The sequence below is a fragment of the Thamnophis sirtalis genome, unplaced genomic scaffold (assembly GCF_051295495.1).
Source record: "Thamnophis sirtalis isolate CommonGarterSnake01/CBP01778 unplaced genomic scaffold, rThaSir2_p1.2 scaffold_9, whole genome shotgun sequence".
NCBI lineage: Eukaryota > Metazoa > Chordata > Lepidosauria > Squamata > Natricidae > Thamnophis > Thamnophis sirtalis.
In genome coordinates, this window is record NW_028261389.1 from 25,822,986 (window position 1) to 25,847,207 (window position 24,222).

Sequence of the window (24,222 nt, forward strand, 5' to 3'; positions counted from 1 at the left end):
CTCATTTTTACCCTCCCCAGCCCCCAGGAGCACTCTATAAGCTTCCTAAAGGCTATCAATGCCCCCCCCCTCTTTTTTTTTTTTTTTTACAAAAAAAGGGCCTGTTTTCTCAAAAAACGGGCTTTTTTTTGTTCGTTTTTGCCCCCCCCAGGAGCAGTCTGCAAGCTCCCTAAAGGTTAATCATGTATTGTTTGGAGGGAAATGGGCCCATTTTTGTGAAAAATTGAGCATTTTTAGAAGGTTTGCAGAGTGCAAAAACTTTTTTAAAAAATTTCCTCTTCAAAACCTTGCTGCGTCTTGTACTCCGGTGCATCTTATACTCCGAAAAATACAGTAAATATGGGCAGTGAAGGATGGGAGGAGGGGTCTATGGTCCATGGGTTCATGAAGAGTCAGACCCAACTTAATGACTAAACAACAACAACAACATTCCATACAAGATGAAACAAAGATCTGAACTGGGTGAGGCTCTGTAATGCATGGGGATATTTTTCTTTTCTTTTCCTTTCCTTTCCTTTCTTTTTTCTTTTGGATGGGGATTTTGAGATGTTAGTTATGCTTGCTTTTCTAACTTATTTTATTATTTCGGAGCTTATACAATAGTATTTATGTCTTTCTTTCATCAAAATAACAGAAAACTGTGAAGTTTGGAAATTGTCCTCAGTGAGGCCTAGGATGTTAAGTCTTCCCTCTCTCTCCAGCTCTCTCCAGGAGGGCTGGTTCTGGGGTCTCAAGTTGCCAAGTTTTGTTTCACACAAAATGCATTCATTGTTCAGAATAACAAGGGAAGCAACAGAAAAATACACACTGTATACAAATAAGGTGACCAGATTTTAACATTGGTAAAGAGGGACACCATTGACCGGGTGTGTGTGTGTGTGTGTGTGTGTGTGTGTGATTAATTTTTTTAAAAAAAAATCGGGACTTTTCAGCCCCATTCCAAGAACCTTCCTGTAAATAGTCATAAAATATAATTATATGAATTAAATGCAGTCTTATTCAAGGATATAAATTATTGGCTATTTAAAAAAAATTAAATGTAATATAGGCAGTCCTCAATATACAACAGTTAGTGACATTTCAAAGTTACAACAGCACAGAAAAAGGACTTCTATTGTTTTTCACACTTATGACCATTGCAGCATCCCCATGGTCATGAAATTTACATTCGGATGTTTGGCAACTGACATAGATTTATGACAGTTGCAGTTTTCTGGAGTCATGTGATTCCCGTTCGTGGCCCTCTGACAAGCAAAGAATGGGGAAAACAGATTCACTCAACAACCATGATACTAATTTAACTGCAATGATTCACTTAACAAATGTGGCAAGAAAAATTGTAAAATGGGGCAAAACTCAATAAATGTCTCACTTAACAACATAAATTTTGGGCTCAATTGTGGTCATGCATTGAGGACTAGCTGCACTTATCTTCAGTGTTACTTCATTCTGCTATAGCATTAAATTTCATATAGAACAAGCTTGTTCTTTCAGAATTGTGGAATTGTTATATAACTGTCTACCTTTAGAAAAGTCTCTTGAGTTAAACTCAGCTCCTATAATTTTATTGATGTGTCGTAATTTTCTTAGCAGTAGTATGGAAATTGTCATTGTTGCTTTTGGACAATTTTTAATATATTTAATATACAGTACTGAGATTCCCAGGTGGGTTTCCCTCCAAGTATTAGCCAGGGTTGATTATTTATCAACCCTGATCATCTTTTTGAGAGCAGGCAAAAACAGCCAGGTTACATCCCTACAAATTGAAAGCTAAATGGGAAAAACAACAGTTTCAAAAATAACCTGGCAGTTTTTGAATATCTTTATGGTTTCTCCAGGAACTGAGCTAGACTCAAGGAAGATTATATCTTGTAAAAGGAATTATAGGGAAAACACTGAAATAGTTTAATCAGCAGAAGCATGTCTGCTTGATTCAGCAACAAGTATTATTAAATTCAGTGAGGCTCCTTCTAGCCTCCTTCAAGCCAATTCGCTCAAGATCTGCACCTCTGTACTGAGACTTCAATTCCCAAAATTCTCACGCAGGCATTTAAATCTGTTGTTTAGGAATTCTGGGCACTGTAGTCTCCATTCTGCCAGGTTGCAAAATGCATTGATACTACTGAATGTATTTACTGTAGGATCCAATTATGCTCTGCAGAGTTGTGCATACTGTATGGGAGAAGTTCTGGCAGATGGGACGGAGCGAGCTGGAGGGGGTGTGTGGGGCTTACAGGGCCGTCTGGAGAGGCGAGCTTCCTGGGGGCTGGTCTCCCGCACCCCATGCCCTGCCCTCCAGCCGGGCGATGCCGCCGAGCTCTTTGCCACCAGCGATTCTCGGTACTGCTGGAAGAAAGAGGCGGGCATGGAGTTTGGCCACCTCCATTGCCTGATCCTCGCTGCCCCCGCTGGTTCACTTTTACCCACACCACCTCCACCATGCCCCTGCCTGGGACAACCACTGCCACTCGTGGCTCTGCCAACCTCTCGCCCTCCCCTCGTCCTGGGTTCTCCTCATGGTCTCTCGTCTTGTGTCTGAAGGGGAGGGGTCCCTGGCCACACGCAGCCTGTCGCCCTTTTGCCCCCCCCACTCATCCCCTCCTGAGAAAGGAAGGAAGGAAGGAGGGAGGAGAAGGAGATCGAGAGAGGGATAGAGATAGGAAAGGAGACAAGAAATGAAGGAAAGAAGGAAGGTGATAGGAATAAGAAGAAAAGAGGGAAGGAAAGGAAGGAACAAGATGAGAAGGAGGAGACAGAGAAAGGAAGGAAGGAAGGAAGGAAGGAAGGAAGGAAGGAAGGAAGGAAGGAAGGAAGAAAGGAAGGCTCCTCAGAGGCAGATCTTCAGAGATCTACTGCACATGGGAGAAGTTCTGACAGATGGGACGGAGCGAGCCAGAGGGATGTGTGGGGCTTACAGGGCCGTCTGGAGAGGCAAGCTTTCTGAAGGTTGGTCTCCCGCACCCCACGCCCTCCCCTCCAGCCGGGCGACGCCACCGAGCTCTTTGCCACCAACGATTCTCGGTGCTGCTGGAAAAAAGAGGCGGGCATGGAGTTTGGCCACCTCCATTGCCCGATCCTCGCTGGCCCTGCAGCCCCTGCCAGTTCCCTTTTACCCACACCACCTCCACCACGCCCCTGCCTAGGACAACCACCACTGTTCATGGCTCTGCCAACCTCTCACCCTCCCCTCGTCCTGGGCTCTCCTCATGGTATCTCATCTTGTGTCTGAAGGGGAGGGGTCCTTGGTCACCCACAGCCTGTCACCCTTTCGCCCCCCCCCCTCACTCGTCCCCTCCTGAGAAAGGAAGGAAGGAGGGAGGGAAGAGAAAGAGATCGAGAGAGGGATGGAGACAGGAAAGGAAGCAAGAAATGAAGGAAAGAAGGAAGGTGATAGGAATAAGAAGGAAAGAGGGAAGGAAAGGAAGGAACAAGATGAGAAGGAAGAGGAGACAGAGAAAGGAAGGAAGGAAGGAAGGCTGCACATGGGAGAAGTTCTGGCACATGGGACGGAGCGAGCTGGAGGGGGGGGCTTACAGGGCCGTCCGGAGAGGAGAGCTTCCTGGAGGCTGGTGTCCCGCATCCCACACCCTCCCCTCCAGCCGGGCGATGCCACCGAGCTCTTTGCCACCAGTGACTCTCAGAGCTGCTAGAAGAAAGAGGTGGGCATGGAGTTTGTCTGCCCCCCCCCCGACTCCACCTTTCCTGATCACACCCCCTTGCCCTGCGGAGGGCTTGCCCAGTGAAGAAGACACCTGGAGCGTGGGTGCCGGCAGGCAGGCAGGCGGGGCGCAATGGGAGGGAAGCGCCGCTGCAGGTAGCTCGAGGAGGTGCGCCTTGTCACAAGCGGCTCTCCAGCCACCTGGAAGGAAACAGTGAGTCAAAGGGTGGCTGTTGCACCCCGCGAGCAAAGGGGCCGCTGGGCCCCCCGCAAGACTGCTTCGTTTCTGGCGGGTTGTTCTAAGCAAGGCAGCAAGAAAACCATGTGCAATTCAGTAAGGCTTACTCCTTAATATATTAGTTCAGGACTTACAGCTTAATGACGTCGGTTTTTCCATATTATATCTTTCCAATTTATTACTGCATAGCAACGTTGTAAGTTATAGTGCAGAATCCTGATGCTATCGCGAGTAGGATAAGTCTTCCCTTGAATATCTAGCATTGAACTGAGAGATTAAATATTTGTCTCAACAGATTGGGATGAGTGACATTCTCGTTCCTACAGAGACGGCTATTCTTTAGGCAAAGCTACAGCGCTTTTTGTTCTCCTTCGGAAGCTGTCTCTCATGACGTTTGTGAGCCAATCAAGAGTGTGGCTTTGAAAACCTGTGGCGTGATCGTGCTGCGCGGGAGCAAGTGTCTCTCCCCGAATATGGAGGACATAGTAGGCAACTTGTATGCATCCTAGAAAATCAGTCAGACCCGCTGGCGGCCCCTATCTGCCGCGGCCTTGCAGCCTCTTTACATTGGTAAAAATAATTTTTTTTAAAAAAATCGGGACTTTTTAAGAACGTGGCGGGATGTGGGACAAATTGTAGAAAAGCGTGCCTGTCACGCTGAAAGCGGGATGTCTGGTCACCTTATATACAAATGAACAACAGCCACTTATGATGATAGCTAACTCTGAAATAGAATACTTTGGTAAATGTTGACAAATCCACAAATCCTTATGATCTTGGGACCAGATAAAATTAAATTGGTGCCTTTTTTTGCTTGATAGGAATAATTTGGTTTTGTTCGATTTGAGGAATGCTAAGATCTTGTCCAGCTTAGTTTGGAGTTTAAAATCTTCTATGATTCTTTCTTCCCACACAATCCTTCCTAATCCTCTAATGCCAGCATGTACCATTCATCTCTTTCTCTTCTATCCCCTGGAGGTTTCTTCTACATTATTCTTCACTCCAGCTGGAATCAGTATGAAATACTGAATGTGCCAAATATACTATATCAGGCCATTTATTTTAAATGTCATTGAAACTGCTTAATTTTCACATTTTTGTTTTAAAAATCAAGCTTGTGCTAAATATGTCAACCACACTTTTCCCCCCATGGACCACACGTATGCACCAGTGACTCTGCCTATTAAACCAATAGATATATATTTCTCAATGCAAGTAGGGCAGATCCACAAGTGGAATTATTCTTGGATGAAACTGATCAGTTCAGCTTAGTATGATCCATAGAGCCTCGCTCATGAAGCAGCAACTTTAAGCTGCAGCTCTGTTTCAAAAATAGACCCGACATGACTTCCGTGAGACACCCGGTGTTGCTAGGCATAATTATAGAACAGGGATTTATTTTGTTTTATCATTCTCTGCACTGACACTAGGTTGGAGATGTAAAGCAATTTGCACAGTTATCCCATTAGCTTATAATACAAACATGGAAAAGCTTGATCTCTTTCTCTTTTCCACTTCCCTCATCAAAAGTATATAAAGAGAATGAAATTACTTTGGCTCTACTTACTTTATATAGCAAACATGAGGAATATGCAGATTTGTAAAATTTCCCTCACTTCTATTGCTTAGTTTAGTCAATTTGTATTAGGATCTGGCTCTCAGACAGCTTTTGGGAGTTGTACTTAATTTATGACTTGACAATGACTATTTTTGTTATAGGTACAAGCCTTTTATTCAACAAAAACTCTTCTTTGACTGCCCAAATACCCTGCAAAAATAACTCGGGGAGTCCAAAACCATCACCGAAGCAAAATCCATGTTGTTTACGTTTTTAAAAAGACACCTGCAGCTTGCAAATGTGATAATATAAGTGTACCATCTCCCAACAGTTTCCACCCCAATTATTTTGATTTTTTTTTGGAGATGATATCTATTCAAAGTTATCTTGATTGTAATAATTGGTCCAGTGGGAAATCTGTTAGGAGCGGAATGTGAGAGTTAACAGCAAAATGTGTTTACATTCCTAGCCATATCCCACTGTTTTGGCTGTGCATGGTAGTGTCCTATATCAGGGGTCCCCAACCTCTGGGTCATGGCCTATTAGGAATTGGGGCACGTGAGCACCTTGCTAAACTTGCCTGATGGCAGGCTGGCGGGCACTGGTGCATATGTGTGCTGGCCCACTGCTCATGTAAGTCGAGCTGTATGCATATACGCCAGCCTGCCACTTGCACAGGGGCTGCCAATGCCAGCCCACCACTTTTTAAGTGGAAAACATTTTTCAGTGTCTGGAAAATCTCTGCTGCATGCAATTTCCGTATGACTGGAGCAACAATAATGCCAATGTTTGAGAAAGAGTCCATGATCTAACAGAAATACTGATGATAAATGACCAATTAAATAGGGACCATTCAAAGTTACGATCCCCACCAAAAAGGTAGTTATAACTTGGTTCTGGAGTTCCAATGGCAGCACCTCCCTGCAGTCACATGACATTTTGAGTGCTTGGCAACCTTTTTGGCCAGTTTCTGGCAAAAAAAAAATTGCTCATAGGAATGCATTGACTTGCTCAATGATTGCAGAATGCACATAATGTCCACAGCATTCTCTTTATGACCATGACATTCACTTCATGAATTCCACAAAAGGTTATAAAATCGAGTCAGACACGTGGGTGTCTTGATGTATGACTGCCATGAGTCACAGTGGAAATTCTGGGCTCCATTACAGTAGTATGTTGATGGCTTTCTATAATATGATCATTTCTATGAAATGTGCTTTCTTTAATCTATTTAACCATGTGCACTGAGTGGCTGCTCTTCTGGTTCCCAGCGCACGCATGTGCACTGGCCAGCTGGCTACTCAGTGCTGAAAAGGTTCGCCAACACTGCTAACACGCAAGGTAGTAACAAGATGACAACAATTACATTTAATCGCCCATGTCCAGCCACATTTAAGACATAAGAACAATAAACCCCATACCTTCGTTGCACGGCTTGCTTACCTGGAAACAATACTCATTGAACAGTGTTACGTCTTCTGAGTACACATGAAAACAACTATACGTTAACAGGAATAAAAACACTGATCTATAAAGAGGTCAAAAAGGTGATATTCTCTTTTGGTTCCATTTTATTCACAAATGAAACTGAAGATTGCTTTGATAGAGAGAGATGATGGTAAATAACAAAAGCAACATCACTGCTATTAAAATGCAAAGTCAGCCCTTTCGGAAGTGCTCATATTTGTGCACATATCTAAAAACGTGCCGAGCTTCCATTGCGCTGGCAACGGTGCTGCGGTTCTCATTTTGATGAGAGGATTGGAACCTGCAGGTCCTTCCAGTTTCAAATAGGTTTAATAAGCATTTTTCTTTTCGGGAGCTGAAAACATCTCTAGGTTTTATGCCATAAATATATGAAAGAGAGGGAAGAAGGTCTGGTTAATTACATCCGACTCACTTATATATCATTCTAAAATGCATTATCCATACTTTTATAATCCCCCTCTTACACAAACACAAGTGCTTTCTTCCATGTTTGTTCATATAATGCTAAAGTAATATATTTTGCAACTCTTACATTAAAATGCATGCATTAAAGATGTTGCATTCAAAATGCATATATTAGGGGAAGTTGAATTAAAACTGCTTAGAGTAGGGAAATTTGCATGCCAAATTGTGCAACTCAAGAGAAAAGTATTTATTAAAATAGTACATTTTAATTATAATGTTGAGGAAATTTGGCAGAAAATACTTGTGAATAAGTATATGCAAAACTAAAACCAACCAGATATATTGCATCATTTTGTTCTCTCTACACCATATGCATAGCTGGCTGTTACTAGTCAGTCAATTAACTAATACTTACCTTAAGGTCAGAAACATCCCGGTAGCATTGTTCAGAGCGGGTGTGGTCTGACAATTGGACATTCCAGAAACATGGAAGCTGATAGACAAGAAAGGGATTCTGTTTGATGACTGCATTGAAAATATCCTAGAAAGATAAATAAACAAACATTTTTCACCTTGCAGAAAAGCAATTGCAAATGGCAAACTGTCTTTATAATTATCTTAAGAATGTGGGTAAAACACTGCATATATATATATATATATATATATATATATATATATATATATATATATATATATATATATATATATATATATATATATATATATATATATATATATATATATATATATATATATATATATATATATATCCATCCCCATATATATATATATATCCCCATCTTTTAACTATCTTATTTTATCTTGATTGGGATTTCTAATTTTATTTTTTTAAAGGTATTTTGTATATTAGGATTTTAATGTTTTAATGCTGGAAAGACACCCAGTGGTTTGCTATGAGATGGGCAGCAAATAAATGGGATAGATAAAATAAATAAGAACTAAAAGTCAAGGGTTGGGGTTTTAGCTTTGAAAGAAAGCATTGTCAGTCAGACTGAATTTGTCAATATAACCTGAAACTTTGCTGCTGATTTACATTTGACAGCTGTTGGGGTCTCAGGAAAGACTAACCATAAAACAAAGCAGCCTACTCCTTCCCTGTCACTGTTGTTAAAATCTGCCCACATACATTATGTCACTATCAAATTTGAATACTGTATCTTCATAATCAAAGATTAAAAAAAACATTTTATAGCAACATTTGAAGTGAAAAGCATCTAAGCAAGACTAACCAACAAACCATAACAAATTAAAAAAGTATCTAGACTTAACTGAATTAACAACTTATAAACAAGAGCTTCAGGATATTCAATATTGCCTTTTAAAGGTGTTTTAATTTGGAGCTAAAAGGATAGATCCTAATCCTTACTATATTTCCCTAGTGAGAGCATCCAATGTTGTAGTGTTAAAAAAAACATCCCTTCCTTAATTATTTTTAATAATATACTTCTTCTAACAGAAGGGTGTAGATAAGGGCCTCTCTGATTATTAATTCATGGTAGGAATATTATTGCTTTAGATATTGACTTTTCCACATTGTTTGAGTAGTTATATATCAGGGCTGTCAAACTCGCAGCCTATGGGCCAGATGCAGGGGTGAAATCAAGCAGATTCTGACATGTTCTGGAGAACCGGTAGTGGAAATTTTGAGTAGTTCGGTAAATACCACCTCTAACTGGCCCCACCTGCATCTATTCTCTGTCTCCCGAGTCCCAGCTGATCGGGAAGAAATGGAGATTTTGCAATATTCTTTTCCTGGATTAGGGTGGGAATGGAGATTTTACAGTATACTTCCCCTGCTATGCCCACCATGCCATGCCCACAGAAACAGTAGTAAAAAAAATTGAATTTCCCCACTGGCCAAATGCATCACAAGCTGGCCACACCCATGCCTGGTTTAGCAGAGGGGAAAAAAGTCCTGATACATCACGTGACGCTGCCATGATGCCGCAAGTTTGACACCCCTGTTATATACCATCAAATTGGTGCTGACTTATAGCAACCAGATAAATATACCCCAGCATGATCTCCTTCTAGTCTGGCTTCTTCCAATGGTATACCTGTTGCACTGTGAGTCCATATGTCAGTCATTTGAAGTAAACCAGATTGGAAAACAGACAACACAAATACTAGGACTTTGTTAATGTAGGCTCTAACCACAGAAAATCTGACAGAGCTTCCCTTTCCCTCCCTTTTACACCAAACATAGTCAAAACAGGCCAATCTTGAGTTTTCTTTTGGAAAACACGGGCAACGTCTGCATAGCCATCTCTTTCCCGCCAGCATTATAGACTTTTCAAGAGAGCTAGATCTTTGCATAATGTGTCCGAAATACAATAATTTGAGTTTGGTGATTTAGGCTTCAGGTAGACTTTTAATAATGATAACCAACGTGTTGACTTAGTCTTTAAAAAAAACAACCCTGAAACCAATGGTGCTCTTTCAGAATTTTAGTGAAGGAACATAGTGGCCTTATTTTAACACACAATTCAAAATCAAAGTAGTGGAAGTTCTGACTCTGCTGAGGTTTGCTGGCTATCATGAAATGCAGCTTTATGTATAAGGTCTAACAGTAATCTAATATACAATCAGTGGTATTTCTTCAATTCAGAGTGAGAAGAAAAGTGATAAATTTGAAAGAAATAATAAGAGATTTCGGATATTTATCACTTTTCTTTTGTTGTTGGTGGTAGTGATGAATAGGAAGATAAATTCAGGGAACATTGCAGAAAAGCCACACTTTGACTAAAAAAGGATAACAAAATAAGCTAAAAAGACATGGAAGGGAGGGGGGAGTAAAAAACAAAACATGGCCAGATGAAACACCTACAGGTACTTAGATGTGTATCATCCTGGAAATGCAGGGTGTGATTATATATTGTCAAGGCAAATAGTTAATCCAAAATGCTTCAATCACTTCTGCCTTCAGTTCAGAATGGGTATTGATTATAAGATTATATTTTTCTCACTAGACAGTTAAATTGAATTCCATATGTAACCCTCGTATTTAAACCCAGGCTGCTTCACTTGAATTTTTTTTAAAACAAGGATCTAAGTATCTACAGTATTGGAAAAGCACTATCTTTTTGTTGTATACTTTCCCACCAACCTATCATTTAGCGTTATATGTAGAGCACTAGGAAGGAAAGTGTGATTGATCCTAACCCATTATGTTGCAAAAGTAATGAAATAGTGCCTACAATATATCACTGCTTACAGTTTTTTTCCCCTAGAAAGAGAAAAAAAATAGAATAAGTCATTTTCTTCTCTTGCAACATTGGACAACTCTTGTCCAGTCCTTAGCATTTCCTGTTTAGGAAAGATTTCAGAGATTATGATGAAATATCATTTTCCGAGACTCTGGATAAAGCAGATTATTTTGAAACTTTTCTGTTAGACTTTTGATCTGGTTGTGTGACAGAAACTGGAAACATTATAGATGATTTTTGAGTGGAAGGAATATTGCTTTCTTGGACTTTCAGACTTGGCAGTTATGAAATTCATCAACTATAGTATCTTCTCAGATTATTTTTCAGGGCTTGGACTGTTGGTCCTGTCACAATGGCTCTAATTATTCTCATTTGGTAGTTCCAGAGGTCAATGATCAGTTCAGAGCGAGGTTTCACCAATATATAGATGGTATACCCACCTGTATATTTTCAGTAGGCCAAGCAGAAAATATAATGCATGCTCTTAACCGGTGTTGGAAGCTGGGGTCTGAATGGGATAAAAGTAGCTCAATCTATTTTTATTATGAAGATGAAATTGCGGTCTATTCAAAAATCATCTGGCTCATTGTGAACTTGTTATTTGGCTTTGGGAAGAATTGCAGTTCCACAATCTTTGATTCTGTTTGATTCATTTTTCGCTTGAAAACTTCAAACTGCTGATGGGTGTGAGCTCTTATTTTGTCAAGACTCTAAGCACTCTATTGGATACTTATGTTTCTAAATATAGTTTTACTATTTTGACCTACAGAGCTTTTGATCCAGGATACTTTTGGAACATCTTCAAGTCATCTATCTTCGTGCTGTGCAATCTTTTAAGGAAAGAATGCTTCAAAAACTTTTTCCTTTCAAAATGTTAAACATGTGGGAACAAAAAATAGGATTTCTCCTTGGTTGCCTCAGCTCTTTGGAGAGGCTTGCCCAATCCCAAAGTCTGGATAGCCTCTCCCCCTAACTTTTAGGAAAACTATAAAGAGAATGTGGTTTTTTTTTTAAATCAGGGTAACCTGGTCTACCCAAATATGGGGCAGAGCATACTGCTTCCACTTTTGCCTTTCAGCCCCAATCCAGGAGCCTTCACAGGCAGTCATGACAAACTATTTTTGTGTTAAATTTATGTTTACCAACAAAGAAATAAAGCTATTTAGCTCTCATCAGCTAGCAGTATGAAATTTCAAGCTATTTCATACTGCTAGCTGATGAGAACTAAATAGCTTGAAATAGATCTATACTAGCCTCCAGAGGTGGGTTCCTACCAGTCCGCACCTATTCGGTAGAACCGGTTCGTCAAATCTACCGAACCAGTTAGAACAGGTTCCACCAGTGGACCCGGAAAGCAGGCCACACCTACAGAAGAGGTTCCAAAATTTTTTGAAACCACCACTGGCAAAGATCTTGTAACTTGACAGCTTTAAGACTTGCATGCTTCAATACCAGTTTCTGAATAGCTACTTGGACCGACCTAAGTACTAATTCATATTTTCATATCTGGTCACATGGATGGCAAGCCACTCCCATCCAGTCACATGGGTGGCAAGCCACTCCCACAAAGGAGGCCACACCCACAGAGTAGGTTCCAACAATTTTTGAAACCCACCACTGCTAGCCTCCCTTTATTTCTTTGTTGGTAAACATAAATTTAACACAAATATAAAGACCATGCTTCTTCAAAATGCATTATGAGCCTGGCTAAATGTTGATGTCTGTTTAATGTAGTTTTTATTTTAATTTAAAATTTCAGACTTTTGAGGTAGGTGAAGAAACAGACACTTTAGGGATTCCAGGAATGCAGATTTTTGAAACCCTGTCCAAGTTTCTTGCTGTCCCATTTAATACTAAACAAAATCAAGGCAAGATTATTTTGAGTTTCTTCCTCACACTTACTTCAGTCTCTGTACTGTGTAATCTCTTACTCAAGTTCCTCCTAATGACATTCAGCTCTAAGTTACTTTAGAGTTCTAAACTTATGAGAACTGTCAAAAATTTATGGGATGAGGCAGGACACAAGTACTGGAATAAAGAGATGTGAGCCGAGGAGCGTTGTGTTTTAAGATGGATGGATATACATTTTTAAAAAAATAAGTAAGTAAAATATCAATGCTAAGAAACATTATAGAGAAAATAGCTTTCATGACACAGGATTTGGTCTCATTGTCATAGTGTTTTCTTGGGAGACATCAACACCACCAAACCAATTATGCTTTTACAACTAAACCATCTAATAACCATAATGTTAGATATTTAATTTGGCATTAAATATATATTACAGATATATTGCCAAATTTAATAAAAATGGGGAAGATTTTAGTTTCTAAAAGGGGAGTTCTTGAAGGTGAGTAGAAAATAAACTTTGAAAAGAAAAAAAACCTAGATCAAGCCAAAGGCTTTTCAATTAAAATTCACTATAATTTTATCTGATTCATTCACAATTATTTTGTTTGTAAATTGTTTCAACAGAACCAACAGGAAAATAGCATACAAATATTTAGTTAAATGATTCTTAAGATGTAAAATTCCTATCCTAAGAAGATTTTACCCTGAATATTTGCAAATTGATGAAAGTGTGCTTCTTGAAATCTATTTCCAATACTTCAGCATAGTCTGCTTACATAATCTGTATCAGCACTCTGATTATTCTGGGAAAATTGGATTTGTTGTTCTCATAATGACAAGATCCATTATTAGGAAAATCCGTGTACAGGAACTGCTTGACTTATGACCACAATTGGGATCTGAATCTTCATAGGTATGAGAGTCATACCTGATTTTATGACCTTTTTGGCTTGGTTGTTAAGCAATCAGACTGTTGTTAAAGTGAACCCAGTCTCATCCTTTGACTTTGCTTGTTGAAACTGATTGAGAAGCTTCCCAATTGTTATTGGAAGTTTGCAAATGGTGATCATGTGAGCTGCAACCACTCTAAATCCCTGCCAGTAGACAAGCACCTGAATTTTGATCACATGACTATGGGAATGTTGTGTTGGTTGGAAATGTGAGGAACTGTCATAAATCACTTATTTCTGCACTGCCATAACTTTGAATGGTCATTAAACAAATGGTTCTAAATCAAGGACTACCAGTAATGAACCATCACAAGTTTTGCAATATAAATGTTAAGTCTTCTCTTTCCATTCCCTACTTTCAGTGGTAGTCAGTACACACTCACCTGGTCAGCCAAAGAGGTGGAGAGCATGCTCATTAGCTCTCTTTCAGCTGTGAGTCTCCACATCTGCTCCCATTTCATCTTGCGCAATTTATCCAGAAGTAACAGAATAACCCCTGGAATCAGTAAGCAATGCAAACAAAGAAAAAAGCGAGCTGCAGTGAAAATGGCAAAAAGCAAGGCCTTCGCGCTTCAGCATGGTTGTATCAGGATTAAAATGGAAGCTTTATTAATTGTAAACTATGGGCAGTTCCATCATGCTGAGGACAAAAGAGAGGGGGGAAGTTAACCTAAGAAACCTCACAAATTAGAAGCATTCTTTAATCAACAATTGGATCTCTTTCTATCAATCTACCTGTCAAACAAAACATAATAGTTTTCATTTATATGTATAGCTCAGTTTTTTAAATGGCAGAAATATGTGCGTGCCAGAAAGCAAATTTGGTGTTTTCAGATGAGGTGTTCCAGGCAGTAGCAATCAAATGACATTATAAAGGAAGTCGATCTTTTCCACTTAATTGATCTTTTCCTGGTTAAAAAAAGAAATAGAAAAATGCAGGCACTTTGCAAATAGAAGGCTCATCTTAAAACACCCAGCATTTTCAGAAGGGGAAAAAAAAAAAACATTTTAACCATTCCATCAACAACCACTCCTTTATCTATATTGGACAAAACTTTTGAGAAAGATGTATTTTTCATATGTCCCTACACAAAGTTAATAAAGAGACCAATATAAATATCAGGCTAGGTTATATTGGATAAGGTGACTGTTTTAATGGCCATACAGAAATCTTTATGTAAATTAATTATACTGAATGCAGAATTCATTATCACGAGTACAACATTTGTTACAGTCAGTTTCCTCTCCATCTGGACTACCTGTTCTACACATGGATGATTAATCATCAAAAGATTAGTAGATCAAAGGACTTTAATGCATACTTGCAAATGTCTTCATTAAAATTTTAAAGTTTCACAAGACTGACATAATAGGATGTATTCACCAATAACACTTCCACGTTTATACCGGGTTTGCTGCTGATGCAAAAGAGCTAAACTCAGAGAGCACCAAATACCCCTCATTTCAACCCTGAACTACAAATATTATTCTTTAATGTTACCATACCAAAGGCACTGGAACCCTGAAGCACCTTATCCTGAACCATCAGGTAAAAATATGGTAACATGATGCTTTGAGTGGTGAGTTTGGAGAGCCCCCGTGGTGAATTCATGAATGCCCTCTGAATTTATTATGAAAATAAATACTACATTGATTCACCAGGCTTTCTAAAAAATCGTAATATTTCAACCACCTATTTTGTTTCTTTCCTGCTGCAAAAAAGGATTTGTGGAGGATGGGGGAGGGAGAAATCCCTTTATAATATTCTCTGATGAAATCTTAACCAGCCTTTTTCAACATGGAACAATTGATTCTTTTTGCTGTTGTTTTTAATGCTCTGAAAAGGAACTTTAATCCTGCCTGGAGTTTGCATAGATGGCTAGAATCAGAAAGACTATTTGTGCCCAAGAATATCACAAAGGAATTATCCCTGAGATTGGAGGTCAGGGTAAAGCAGAATCTTCTCTCTTCTATCACAAATTCAGACTAGGGATAATAAAATGCCCCTTCCTAGTTGAGGATTACCTTGAGATAGCAAGGATTTAGTTAATCAGAATGTAATACATTCAAAAGGCAGAACTGGAAGGGACCTTGGAGATCTTCTAGTCCAACCCCCTGCCTATACCGTTTCAGACAAATGGCTATCCAACATCTTCTTAAAGACTTCCAGTGTTGGGGCATTCACAACTTCTTGAGGCAAGCTGCTCCACTGATTAATTGTTCTAACTGTCAGGAAATTTCTCCTCAGTTCTAAGTTGCTTCTCTCCTTGATTAGTTTCCACCCATTGCTTCTTGTTCTACCGTCAGGTGTTTTGGAGAATAGTTTGACTCCCTCTTCTTTGTGGCAACCCCTGAGATATTGGAACACTGCTATCATGTCTCCCCTAGTCCTTCTTTTCATTAAACTAGACATACCCAGTTCCTGCAACCGTTCTTCATATTTTAGTCTCCAGTCCTCTAATCATCTTTGTTGCTCTTTTCTGCACTCTTTCTAGAGTCTCCACATCTTTTCTACATCGTGGCGACCAAAACTGAATGCAGTATTCCAAGTGTGGCCTTACCAAGGCATTATAAAGTGGTATTAACACTTCACGTGATCTTGATTCTATCCCTCTGTTTATGTAGCCTAGAACTGTGTTGGCTTTTTTGGTGGTTGCTGCACACTGCTGGCTCATATTTAAATGGTTGTCCACTAGGACTCCAAGATCCCTCTCACAGTTTCTACTATTGAGGAAGGTACCACCTACATTGTACCTGTGCATTTCGTTTTCTTGCCTAAATGTAGAACCTTACTCTTTTCATCATTGAATTTCATTTTATTAGATAGTGCCCAATGTTCAAGTTTGTCAAGATCCTTCTGTATCTTAAGCCTGTCTTCTAATTGTTGGCTATTCCTGCCAGCTTGGTGTCATCTGCAAATTTGATGAGTTCCCTATTTATTCCCTCATCCAAATCATTGATGAAGATGTTGAAGAGTACTGAGCCTAAAACAGAGCCTTGGGGTACTCCACTGCATCCTTCCCTCCATGTAGATGGAGTTACATTGAGGACTACATGTTGAGTGCAGTTGGTTAGCCAGTTACGAATCCATCTGGTGGTGATGCTGTCTTATCCACATTCTTCTACTTTACCTCATAGTAGGTTATGGGCTACCTTATCAAATGCCTTACTGAAGTCCAAGTAAACTATATCGATGGCATTCCTCTGGTCTACTAATTTTGTCACTTTGTCAAAGAACGCAATAAGATTAGTCTGGCATGATCTGTTTTTGAAAAACCCATGTTGGCTTTTGCCTATTACTTTGTTTGCTTCTTCATAGAAGTACTATTTCAATTTGTGTTCCTAATCTGATTTTTGTGGTGCTGTTTTTGATAGGTTGGACTGTTTTATCCCTTTGTGTAAAAACAGATGCAAAAAATGAGTTAAATAGTTCTGCTTTCTCCCTGTTGCTTGTCACCTTCTTGCCACTCCCAGCAATGGACCAATTGTTTCCTTAACTTTTTTTCTTGTTTTTAACTATTTTTGTTATTTTTTACTTTTGTGGCAAGCCTTTCTTCATTGTGAGCCTTAGCTTTCCTTACTTCATCTTTACAGGCTCGGGCTATTTGCTGATATTCTGCCTTAGTTATGTCCCCCTCTAAAATGAACCTTCCTTCCCTCCCACTTTTTGGAAATAGTTTTTAATTTTTATGTATGAAACAAGAAAAATGATGTAATAACCACTTTTTTTTAATATAGCTGCCTTGGAGCCATTTACTATATTCCAGTCCATTTTCTCTTTCAAGTAATCAGATAATCCTGTCCTCCTGGCTAAAGAGATTAAAGGGTTATCAACCAAGGCATCTTTTGGCAGATGACCAAAAGGGATTTAAAAACAAAATATCTGACAACAAACTAGTAATAAATTGGATGATACAAGACTAGAAGTGTGCTCACAATAACTCAGAGGTTTAATTTATACTCATTCTTAAATAAACATATAAATAGCTGTACTATTAAATCAAAGCAATTTTGTTTTTAACATAATCAAATCCAGGGCAGAGAGACGGGGAGAGAGGGGGGTAGGGAGGGAGGGAGTGGGAGGGAGGGAGAGGTTGGGAGACAGACAGACAGGTATTAGCACGATTAGGGAATGCAATTTTTACCACTGCAGAAAAAACAATTACTACCAACCTGCCTTCCATTTAGGACCTGTATACTACACAAGTCAAAAAGAGGGCCGTGATAATATTTACAGATCCCTTGCATCCTGGACATAAAATTGTTTCAACTCCTACCTTCAAAATGACGCTATAGAGCACTGCACACCAAGACAACTAGACACAAGAACAGTTCCCCCCCCCCGAACGCCATCATTCTGCTAAACAATCACCATTGTCAAAACTATTCACTAAGGATGCATTACTATTACTATTAGTATTCTCATTGTTCCTATCATCTGCCTCCTCCCACTTATGACTGCATGACTGTAACTTGTATCCTTACGATTTATATTGATATTGATTGTTTCCTGATTGCTTATTTGTATCCCATGACTATCATTAAGTGTTGTACCTTATGATTCTTGACGAATGTATCTTGTCTTTTTATGTACAGAGACAAATTCCTTGTGTGTCCAATCACATGTGGCCAATAAAGAATTCTATTCTATTCTATAGTATTTTATAGCCCTCTCTAAGTGGGCTGTACAAATGTTAACATATTGCCCCAACGATCTGGATCCTTCCAGGGATTTGTTCAAAATGAATTAATTCCAAAGCTGACCACCAAATTCTATAACCATGGTATTTAGTGCAAGAGGTGTGAGTTACTGTGTAAGGACTCATTTATATAGCATCATGCTACATTTTAAAATGATAAGCAGCAGAATACACACATATATAACACATATATAACAGTGTGTGTGTATATATATATATATATATATATATATATATATATATATATATATATATATATATATATATATATATATACACACACACACACACACATACATACATACATACATACACATACACATACACATACACATACACATACATACATACATACATATATATATATATACACACACACACATACATATACATACATATGCATATGCCTAGTCTCACAGACACATCTTCTGAAAAACTCGTTTGGCGAGAGGCATTCAAAGTATCAAAATCCTAGATTGCAGAATGGAGTTACTGTGTAAGGACTCATTTATATAGCATCATGCTACATTTTAAAATGATAAGCAGCAGCATACAGGGTAGAAAGGGAATTGTTCTCATATGTTATGTTGGCGAAAAAGACCCAGGAGAATGAAGGAGAACAGAAATTAAAGCACTTTCCTCCCTTTAGATATCTGGTCTCAGTATAGAATTTTTTGTATTTCAGAGACAGCACAGCAGTTTAATCTCCCAGATGGGAGGAGATGGAAAAGTTTGTCAAAGTGAAAGGGAGATAGAAAGGGAGTTAGTGAATTAGCAAGATAACAGATAGCCGTGAAGGCTTCTCTTATAAATAAAAGTAGTATTACCAAGGCAAGCGGTCTTATTAAATTCATATTCAGCCAAAGTGCATTATAGTTATGGATGAAAACAGACACTTCATTAAAAAAAAAACCTGTTTATACCTTAGCTTTTACATTCCAAGTCTCTCTTGGGAAGCTCCCAAGAGTTTGGGTATTCTTTTCATTAACACCTTGAATCACCTGCACTTGATGGTCAAATCCGGTGCAGTGCCTTATTGTTATATTTCAAATGCTTAAAGATGAAGGCTGCCATCACTATTGTAACAGTTTAAAATATTTCATTTATTTATCAGAGTTGTGCAGCAACCTGGATTCAAAAAGGAAAAAAGTGATTCAAAGCCTGTGGGGACAGGTATAACATGTCAACAAGTCTTTGAAGAGGCTGGGTCTTTCCTTGGCATTGTGTTGGTTGATTCTATAGAAAGATGTGTTTGACTGAATGAGTTGCCAGAAGGTATGATATTTATGATCTGTAGTGAGTAGGCAAGGCATTAATGATGCACCTAGGGGCAAATCCAGCAGGAATCCCAGATTCTGATGCAGCTATTGGTTAAAGCTAAGGTCTGAACTGTAGGAAGACACTGATATAGCAACATGGAATGTCCAAGGAATGAGCCAAGGTAAATTGGATAGTATCAAATGGAAGGTCACCAGGTTGAAAATCAACCTTGGGATCAATTAGTTACACTGGATAGAGAAAGCTATTTCAAATTAAAATCAGGTAAATACTATATGCATGTAAGGAACATATAAATGTTACATTTGGTTACATTTTTCACTGTGAATACTCTTTTATGTTCCAATTTTAAACCACTAAAATTATTATTTTCTATATTGTGTTACCTACAGTTGCTGTGAGTGAGTAGGTGGCTATATAATTTCATAAATAAATAAACAAAAATACTACAAGCTGATGATAAGTGAAGTATTGTTACACAAGCTTTTATAGAACCAATTAATGTAAAGCTTCAATTTAATGGACTACTGTAGGAAGGAACATTCATTATACCCTATTAAATCCAAATAGGATTTTCATGGATGCCTAAAATGGCAAATAGGATTTTTTGCATACATATAAAAATGGGAAATACACAGAGGTGTATACAGTATACAGAAAAACTTTCTCCATTACATCAAATATTTGTTGAATTAAGATCTGGCAAATCAAGAGTTTACTTGTTTGAGTAAAGTGTGATTTATTTATTTTTACTTCATAGCTGAAGTATGAATTTAATACTTTTTAAGGAGCAGCAGCCCATTGGAAAAGAAACTTCCCAACTTTTCTCATCACATTCATCATTCACCATGCCAAACAATTGAGTGTTATAATAGTGTATACTAAGCATAGTACTGGCCAACAGGTTGATCAACTTTCATGTTGTGATGTCTAAAATGGCAATAATGCAGGACTTATTACTAAGTACAGAACTACTACAGGTAGTCCTGGATTTATGACTGTAATAGAGCCTGGAATTTCCATTGTAAGTCTTGATGGTTGCAAGTCGAAGCACCTACAGACCGACCTCCTTTTATGATATTTTTGTGGTGGTAATTAAGTGAATGCTGTAGTCGATAAACAGGTCAATGCATTTCTATTTGTCTGAAAAAAATGTCATAAAACAGTGCAATCGGTTATACAGATGAGAAGGTTGCCAAGCACCCAAAATACAGTCATATGGTTGCAAAGGGTGGAGATGCCACCATGATAACTCTGGAACCAGGTCCTAAGTACCGCATTTCCCCGAAAGTAAGTCAGGGTATTATTTTCTTTTGACCCCCCCCCCAAATAAGAACTTGGCCTTATTTTCAGGGAGATCTTATTATTTTTGAGGTGCAGGAGGCGATGAGGCGGTCACCTCATGGCTGCTGCTATGTTGCAATATTTTTGGGGAGGGCTTATTTTCAGGGGAGGGCATATTTTAGCGCATGCACTCAAAAGCCTGATTGGGCTTATTATCTGGGGAGGTCTTATTCTCGGGGAAACAGGGTTCATTTTTTTGGGGGGGGGTGTACATGGTCATTTTAAATGTTCACTAAGTAATAGATTGTTAAGCAAAGAGATATTTGTAGTCCATGTCCATGATTCCTTACATGCAACTTCTTGGATTTTTGGAAAATTGTAGGGCTGTGCTGCAGTTCAGATTCATTATTCAAAAGGTGCTTTGGAGTGTACACAGGAATGCAAGCTTAGCATCTGTCTGCTTAACCTTAAAATGCTTTGTATCTTTTCCTAGAACTGCATGTTGAGACAGGTGCTAGGTTTGAATCCCAGATCCTCTGGAAGGATCTCATGCTGATCAAAACTGAACAGCTACACAGCATGAACAAACAGCTCAAGGAAAACAACGCAGGATGTGGCAGCTTAAAAAAAAAGACACAATCCTTTATGTAACATTAGGAAAGGAGCTGTAGATAAAATTGACAGTAATATGTATATTTTATAGAAACCCGTTATATCACTCAACCAGAAGACTGAAGATGAAATGTCCCTTGTGGTGCTATGAAAAAAAAATCAGTCCCTTTTGTATTGTCATGTTGCACATAAGCACGTAAGGGAAGACTGTGCATTTTTGCCATCAAGGCACTTTTCATCATTTCACTGGAACTGCTGGTTGCTGTGAACACTCATCACCATAAAGTTTCTACTCAGAAGTAAAAGAGGAAAGGAAAGAGTGGTGACTATGTAACAAACTAGCAGAGAAGGACTGCATAAAATCACAGCTTCCATTGGGTCTTTGTTATTAGCTACTTTTTGTGGTATGGGTCATGGACTGGAAGATATCCAAATTAAATGCTTTTGGATTTAGCACTATCAATTATTTAGCACTTCCTATCACAAAGACAGAACAACAAGGAGTGGAACAGCAAAAAATCCCAAACCCCTAAACAAATAAACAAACCCTACATTCTGCAATCTAGGATTTTGATACTTTGAATGCCTCTCGCCAAACGAGTTTTTCAGAAGATGTGTCTGTGAGACTAGGCATATGCATATGTATGTATATGTATATATATACATGTCTGTATACATAAACACACACTGTTATATATGTGTTTTTTTGTATATCTGTGTGTACATGTATACACAGATGTGCACAGGCACACATATAGTGTGTGTATGTGTGTATATGTATGTATGTATACACAAACACACACACACACACACTCATTCATTCCTAGGTATAGCATTCTTAAAAGATTGGTTGGAATGGTAGATACATGAAGAAGTTTATATCTTGCCTTTCCAGTTTCTCAAAAAAGATACCGACAATATAAAAATTAGGCAAACAAAAAGTATATCCCAAAATGAAATTTTATCTGAATGATGAAACACTATTTATTCAGCAGTTCAGGAAACTATAAGACTAAAAATAGAGTAATCTGCTAAAATGGGACAGAGCAGCTGCCCTAACCCCGTGGGGTATAATATTTGGGAACAGGTTTTCATTTTGTGCATGCAATTATTTTGTAAATTCAATTTAATACTGGTCAAAGAGCGTAACGAAGTATAGTGCTACCAGAATACTATTATCAGACTTTCCCAGACGTTTCATAACCTAAACAGGAGTGCAAAAAGCCTTTTTCGGATGCCTTAACCAATCACATGTTTAAGAAAAGTTTCTTCTTCATGGGCAGATTTGTGTATGATTGCTTGTTTATCCCATGGTTTTGTCCTTCAATTCTGGCTATATACAGGTGAAAGTCGAAAAATTAGAATATCGTACAAAAGTTCATTTATTTCAGTAATGCATCTTAAAAGGTGAAACTAATATATGAGATAAGATTCATTACATGCAAAGCAAGATAGTTCAAGCCGTGATTTGTCATAATTGTGATGATTATGGAGTATAGCTCATGAAAACCCCAAATCTACCATCTCAGAAAAGTAGAATATTACATGCAAGCAATAAAACAAGGATTGTACATAGAACAATATCGAACCTCTGAAAAGTATAAGTATGCATATGTACTCAGTATTTGGTTTGGGCCCCTTTTGCAGCAATTACTGCCTCAATGCAGCGTGGCATGGAAGCTATCAGCCTGTGGCACTGCTGAGGTGTTATGAAGACCAGGATGCTTCAATAGCGGCCTTCAGCTCTTCTGCATTGTTCAGTCTCATGTCTCTTATCTTTTTCTTGGCAATGCCCCATAGATTTTCTATGGGGTTCAGGTCAGGTGAGTTTGCTGGCCAATCAAGCACAGTAATCCCACAGTCATTGAACCAGGTTTTGGTGCTTTTGGCAGTGAGGGCAGCTGGAAAATGAAGTCAGCATCCCCATAAAGCTTGTCTACAGAAGGAAGCATTAAGTGCTCCAAAATCTCCTGGTAGATGGATGCGTTGACTCTGGTCTTAATGAAGCACAGTGGTCCAAAGTCCTGTTGCTCCTTGGTCCAAAGTCCTCTTTTCTGATGAGAGCAACTTTTTCCAAAAGCACCAAAAACTGGTTCAATGACCGTGGGATTACTGTGCTTGATTGGCCTCTCCATTCTTCCTCCATACTCTGGGTCCTTGGTTTCCAAATGAGATGCAAAAGTTGCTCACATCAGAAAAGAGGACTTTGGACCACTGAGCAACAGGACTTTGTATGTTATTGAAGCATCCTGGTCTTCCATAACACCTCAGCAGTGCCACAGGCTGATAGCTTCCATGCCACGCCGCACTGAGGCAGTAATTGCTGCAAAAGGGCCCCAAACCAAGTACTGAGTACATATGCATGCTTATATTTTCCAGAGGTCCGATATTGTTCTATGTACAATCCTTGTTTTATTGCTTGCATGTAATATTCTAATTTTCTGAGATGGTGGATTTGGGGTTTTTATAAGCTGTACGCCATAATCATCACAATTATGACAAATCACAGTTTGAACTATCTTGCTTTGCATGTAATGAGTCTTATCTCATATATTAGTTTCACCTTTTAAGTTGCATTACTGAAATAAATGAACTTTTGCACGATATTCTAATTTTTCAAGTTTCACCTGTACTTCAATGCCTTAAAGCAATTAGAAGAAAGCTGTCTAATATTGGCTTCAGCAATTACTCCGAGATATAATGTGGTTTGTTTATTTTATTTTGAAGCAGTGCACTACATGAATCCAGCTATTTTGATTTATAAATCAGGGCTTATGTCTTAGCATAAAGTGTCAACCAAGTCATAACGGCTGTTCTTCGGTGATAAAAACAAGCCACAGATTAGCACAATCTGTTCCTGATATGGCAACTCATCCAATCATTGTATTTTTTAAAAACTGTATGCCTCCCATTGTGAACCCACAATGAACCCACTAAGAGAGAATAGCCCGGGATCATTTTTTCAGATGA

At 38.7% G+C, this 24,222-nt stretch overlaps 1 protein-coding gene across 4 annotated transcripts in view; it reads right to left on the minus strand.

Annotated features, from left to right (window-relative positions):
• LARGE1 (LARGE xylosyl- and glucuronyltransferase 1) overlaps positions 1–24,222 on the minus strand; it is a 342,290-nt gene that overhangs the window by 57,265 nt on the left and 260,803 nt on the right. For all 4 annotated transcript variants that reach the window (XM_087723118.1, XM_087723119.1, XM_087723117.1 and 1 more), the window contains 2 exons: positions 13,762–13,874; positions 7,766–7,891 (listed from right to left, as the gene is read on the minus strand). In XM_087723118.1, the coding sequence (XP_087579244.1) occupies positions 7,766–7,891; positions 13,762–13,874 (239 nt within the window). The remainder of the gene's footprint in view (positions 1–7,765; positions 7,892–13,761; positions 13,875–24,222) is intronic.